Below are 6,208 nucleotides of genomic sequence, written 5' to 3' on the forward strand. Positions count from 1 at the left end.
ACTGCCTCAGTACTACAGTTACTGCCTCAGTACTGCAGTTACTTTATAGATCCACAGGTCAGAAGTGTTGCACTAAGGAAAATGTTTCTTAAAACAATTACTTTTACTGTGGAAAAAAACGATCTTGATTATTCTAATAATGTTAGAGAAATGCAGTTAAATTGAAAACAAAATGCAATCTAATTCAYAGAGGGCAAAACAATCATCATCCTAGTTTAGCTTAAAAATAAAAACAGAAAGAAAACAGCAATAATAATAATGAGCTGCCTTTCTAGAAATGTTGTAAATATGACCAAAATCAGAAGTSATGTTCATATGCTTATCATGRCTTATTATGACTCTCTGTGTTTGTAAATTAAAAACCCGAAACATCAGTTTTCAGATTGTTCATGTTGTGGAAACAAAACTGAACTGAAACTCATTAGATCTACATGAAACATGAACCAGATAACATGAAATTGCATAAAATGTGTTTATATGAAAGCAATAGTTCTCATCATTCACATTGTTTTTAACACAGCTTTGAATAACGTTATATTCAGCCAAAAAGCACATTATTTGATTAAAGCTGGAAAAGCACCAGGACTAAAATCATGTTTACCTAAAATAGCTTCACATGAAAATAGATCAGACTCTTAAACCATTTGTTGGAGACGCATCTTTACTTTGACTATGCTCGACCCAAATTACAGAACATTCTTCTTTTAGTCTAACAAATATATGATTCTGTGTTCAGTCACGTCTGAGGCAGAAAACCAAAAACTCATCAAATATTTTATCACTGAAGGTCCAGAAACACCAAGTCTGACAAGTTCATTGTCAGACTTCCTGCTGATATCAGAAGATCCCTCCAGTGACSWGAGAGGATTTCTGCCTGAGTCATTTTCWAACACGTCCAGATGATTTTAGCATCAGAATCTGGGTGAAATGAGGATTTCCTGCACTTTCAATGAGTCACTGAACACCTCACCAGGACACCTGCTGCTTCATTTCACTGCTGTCAGCTGATCTCAGCTCACATTGTTTACATTCCCAGTTCCAATCATCACAACATCATCTCAACATGCTCAATCCATAATCAATACATAGCTTAACATCAAACTGATCCGCTAGGATCAAACCGGACCRGCCCTGCTGGTATTTACAGATCAACATCCGAGAGACAGATATGGCAGTAACCAAAAATACCTCGACACCCCCACCCTGACCCTGCACAGTTTGATTGACAGCCACCATGTGGCGCATAGCTGGAGGTGCAACTGATAGCTCTGCTGCTGATTCCCTTAAAAAGCCATGGGCCCAGCTGACAGGCCTCTCGGATGCTCTCAGCAGCTATTCTTGGCCTTCCACAGATCACTGCACACTCTGCTGCATGAGGCCTCCTTCTGCAGCCAAAAATACATCAACACCTCAGCAAACGTCTCCAAWAGCTGAAGTCCTGACCCCAGATCTGATCCCARCTTCACCAAAAAACCAGAGTCCATGTCCGGGAAAAAGCATATGAGTTAGGGAGCRCTGGGACACGAGCTGGAACTACTCACTTGTTTCCACAAGAGTGCCTGGAAGTGATGGGACGGAGCCCGACTGACTAACGGGCAGCAGCCCCCTTATCCAGAAAGGTTTGTGCAGAAAAATCCAAGGTGAGAACGGTCGAGCCTCAAAATGTTCCCTGACAAAAACAAAACTACACAGAGAGAGGCCGTGTAGTTTTGCTTTCCCTCCTCGCAATCCCTCCACCCGAGGCGAGGCTGGGAATGCTCCAACTGCTCAGGAGGGCCCAGACGGTGCTTTAGGGTTTTATACCAAGGGGGCAACCTGCATCACCACCTCACAGAGCCTCCCCATTGGCTRCTGGGACACCCAGGGGGGCATGATGGGAGATGGCAGCCATTTATGAAACCTCCTCTCCTCCAGTCTGCCAGTCATCATGAAGCTGTTGATCGAGCWACGATTCCCATCGATCTGGAGTCGCCTGACTGCASAACGTCAAGCATTACATGAGACCTGAAATAAAACCCTGAAGAGTTAAACTGTGTAAAAATCTCTGCAAACATCAGAGTCATAAAATAAGTGCTGACAACAAAAGGAAGAGAGGCTGTCCCTGTCAGTCAAACTCCCCCCGCCTCCATCCAGCAGCACCACCGGCTGGTTGTTACAACACACCAACAAACTGTTTGTCTTCATCCTCAGTCTGACTGATGCAGCTTCAAACCAAGATTTAAAGGCTCTGCAATCAGAAAGCTTCAGCTCAGAACTGATCCAGTAGCTCAGAACTGATCCAGTAGCTCAGAACTGATCCAGTAGCTCAGAACTGATCCAGTAGCTCAGAACTGATCCAGTAGCTGTTCTGTCCCACCATCAGGGTTTGCTAACACCGTTTGGTAACTGATCTATTAATCTTCTATCCATCTGTCATCCAACCAGAACCCAAGAATCTACAGCAGAAAACTCTGATTTGTTTGTTTTCATTAATGTGAGAAAATTWACCTTTTGGATTCTTCATGGTTTTGTTTACATTCAATGACCAAATCCAATATTGGCTAATTTAACAAAAACAACAACAAAGAAACAAAAAGACAAAAGGGTTTCTTAAAATAAGCACTGAGCAGGGTTGWTTTTGAAATACCAAACCTGAGGAATATGGAACATGAAGGGAACCTCATACTCTGTTTATGTTTAGGAGTTAAGAGTCAGAGTATTATGGTACTTTCTAGAGAAAAAAATCTAACTAAATTAATATCATAAAATAGATCAACATTTGTTGCAACAGCCCCTTTGACTTACAATAACTCATCACCCAATCAGAAAATAAATGCACGCYCCTTTTACAGTCTGACAGATTCATGTTGTTTTAAGCTGCAGTTGAAGAAACTTTCTTCTTCTTGAATGTCAGCAGTCAAAAYTAGCAGGATTTTCTAAATGCCCCCATTTCTCTTGTACTTTGCATTTCTCTCCTGCAGAAATGCCCAGTCTTCTCTTAGAAGACTCTTCACACAGGAAAAACCTACGTTGTMTAAGCTAAAGGTCTTCAGGAGTTTCCTCTGCACTTCAAAAGTCCTCATCCTCCTCAGCAGGTAGYGTCTGCCTGACCGTTTCTGTGTGACCTCAGTGTCGTGAGGCCAGTCCAGTTKATTATTCAGGTGAACACAGAGGTACTTATGAGTCCATGATCTCAATGTCCRTTCCCTTAATGTTCATTGTTGTCAGTTGGGTGGAAATCCACCACCAGCTCTTTGGTTTTATACATGAGAATATAGCCAGGTGGCTAATTTCACTCTGCTGTCCCAATTGGCAGGTTGATGCTAAATTCCACTAACAAATGCAGGAATAATAAAAACACAAAATAACACTGCAGAAAAAAACCCTTTAAAATCTCTATATACTTATAATTTACTCAGTGTTGACATTTTTGCTTTCCAAGATCCAGATTTTAAGATGTTTTTAAATCAGATGAGTGAAAGGTCCATTTTTTATCTTAATTGTTTTTCCAAGTGTGAAAAGCACAATGGGACAAACTATCGTGACTGAACARTCACTCCTGTTGGCTCAATGGTGTTCTTTTAAATAAACTTTTGTAATAGTGATGGAGCAAAAACATGAAATATTTTATAAATCAGATGTGAGGTCAGGGCGTCTTCGACGCTGGTATGACACAGGAAGTTTTATGGTACCGTCCCGAGCCTCAGGCCCAGGTTGAACATAAACCCAATGATCTGAGGAGCACCAGAGAGGCGGTGGGAGGAAGTCCATTGAAGCAGAGAGGATGGGGGCTGGCTCAGATCTAATAGGTGTGAGGTTTAGGGTGGTGGGAGGGTATTRCTGTGGGATGGAGCACAGCAATTGGATGATGCTGTTGGATGATGCACTCATCCACCCCTTTGAAAAAGATTCATGGAATCTTTTTTTTTTWATGTAAAGAAGTTTTAATGGTTTGAGTCCTTGTCAAATGGCGGTTTGACTAAAGAAGTTTTAAATGTTAAAGTTTTTATTTTTACTTTTTAATTTCTTTTTATTTCTCTTTCTCACTTTTTAAAAAAAATCTTTCTCTTCCTCACTGTTTATTCAATGTCACATGCTGTTTTGATTTYAATTATGTAAAGCACTTTGAGATGCCTTGCTGCTGAAATGTGCTATACAAATAAAATTTGATTGATTGATTGATGACTCACCAAAGATGAGGGGAATTACAAACCTTTTATTAAGTCTTGCCATAGAGAAACTGCAACATGTAACACATTTAGCAATTTAGGACCCAAACACAGTATCTACCAGATAAACCCTCTGGACACGGATCGCTGTGTGTGAGCGGGTAGCTTCAGTTACTGCTGGGTGATTCAATTTTGTCTCGGTGTTTCGGGGGTTTTGCAACAGTTCCAGCCGGTGGCTCAGATGTCGACAGTGAACAGCTGCAGTTAACTAAATCTGCTCTGGGTCCTCCGTCTGCTGGCAGGAGAAGACCTCAGGTCAACAGCGCCCTCTGCAGGTAAGGTTTGGTACAACCTGAAACTGCAACAGGCTGTTAAAATSATTACCTCTTCTACTTAAACAATCGGTTCATGTTTTTTTGTTATAGATAATACATTTATTCACATTTATCCCCCGAAGAAATCAGATTCTAAAAGTAAAACAGGGAATAGTAAATATGTCCTTTGGTGAAGACAATTCTGATCTATACAGTGCATGTTTTTAGTAATTAAAAGCTTTGTTAGAATAAAGTGTCATATTTCTGACCAACTTTTATTACAAAAACATAAGATCAAGAATAAATAATGTTACATCACATTTTTTAAAAACCTTGACATTCTTTAATCAAGTTGTGTATTGGTATCCTTCTTTGAACCTGGTCCAATTTAGGACATTTTAAATGCACGAAATGTTGAAATAAATGTAAACATTTTCAAACTTTACCAAAGTTTATAGTAAGTATAGTGATACTCTATACTGCAACTGTAAATGGGGCTTAATTAATAAAAAAAAATAACAATTGACTTCACAGATTACAAACTGAGTTTTTTTTTCTTCATTTCATTTCCAGAAAGTCACATTTATGTTTTTTTATTGCCTAATTAAATATTTCTCACAAAAAGAATGTAAATCTCATACATTGAGTTCAGTCATAAAGGATTATGTTTATGACAAAATCAAAGACGCTGACAGAAGATGATTTTTTCCCCTCACTTCTTTACAGAAGCAGCTGTAATATTTCTGGGTAAAATGTCCCATTTGTCCATTGACGCAGCGTGATTCTCCCAGTCCGGATTAATGGGAGGATTATTCAGAGCCATCAGACATCCAAGCCARTAGCATTCAGAGCTCAAATACTCCATCATGTCTTTATGGTTTGTGACTTCGTGTGCWGATAAGGGTTTCTATAGAGAAGAAATAATAAAATTCATGGAATCTGAATAATTTTCTTCCATAAATGCATTTAAAAACCTTCATATTGTGGTTTATCATTCCTCTAATATTAAACAAACCTGTGAACCGTTGTCATATTTCTGATTGTAGATCRCCAGCTGCAGATTCTGAATTRCTAACAGCATGTTTTCTTTTACCTGAAACAGAGTTTTATATTCACATCTGCAGTAAAACAATAAATAATCTGTTTTTTTGYGTTTCGTTACCTCTGGTGATTCTGTTCCAGGTTTGAACTTATCCAACTCAAAAAAATKTGATATCATCTTATTCTTTTCTTCCATGTCTGTTCTTGCTGAGATAAACTGTTTCTGTTAGCAGGCGATATGATGAGGAGAAAAGCGATTTAGTCATTTCAATGGCAGCCAAAGCATGAAATGTCTTGGATCATCAAACCACATTTTACCTGAATCATCTTTTGAACAGAATCAGATTTTTCCCCAGATAACTTCAAATCTTCTTTGATTTTTGGCCAGTCACATCTCAGAGTTTCATACATTTCTCTTATTCTGTTTTTGCTGACTGGGCTGTTGAGGCTCATCGTGTTTCCTGTTTTAATTGAAGGAGCAACTTCCAGTGCCACTCTGTTAGACGAAAACATGATGATTAGTCACCTAAAACCTTCATAATATACACTTTTATTGGTAAAATCCAGCTTGTCTTAACATTTCTATCAATTAATACCCAAAACCAAAGTCGGGTAATTGTTTTAGGAAATCTTTTTTGTAGTTTTGAAATGTATGTACGATACCTGTCTTTGAAAGATTTCAGTTCTTCCTCTTTTTTATTTAGA

The 6,208-nt window shown here is 38.8% G+C and overlaps 1 protein-coding gene across 1 annotated transcript in view; it reads right to left on the bottom strand.

Moving 5' to 3' along the window:
• The window catches only part of LOC103461768 (titin-like), a 155,957-nt gene extending 154,031 nt beyond the window's left edge, over positions 1–1,926 (bottom strand). Inside the window, exon 1 of the mRNA XM_017309370.1 lies at positions 1,833–1,926. Coding sequence (XP_017164859.1) covers positions 1,833–1,926 — 94 coding nt within the window. The remainder of the gene's footprint in view (positions 1–1,832) is intronic.
• Between the last annotated feature and the right edge of the window lie 4,282 nt (positions 1,927–6,208).

This window comes from Poecilia reticulata, linkage group LG2 (genome assembly GCF_000633615.1).
Source record: "Poecilia reticulata strain Guanapo linkage group LG2, Guppy_female_1.0+MT, whole genome shotgun sequence".
Classification (NCBI taxonomy): domain Eukaryota; kingdom Metazoa; phylum Chordata; class Actinopteri; order Cyprinodontiformes; family Poeciliidae; genus Poecilia; species Poecilia reticulata.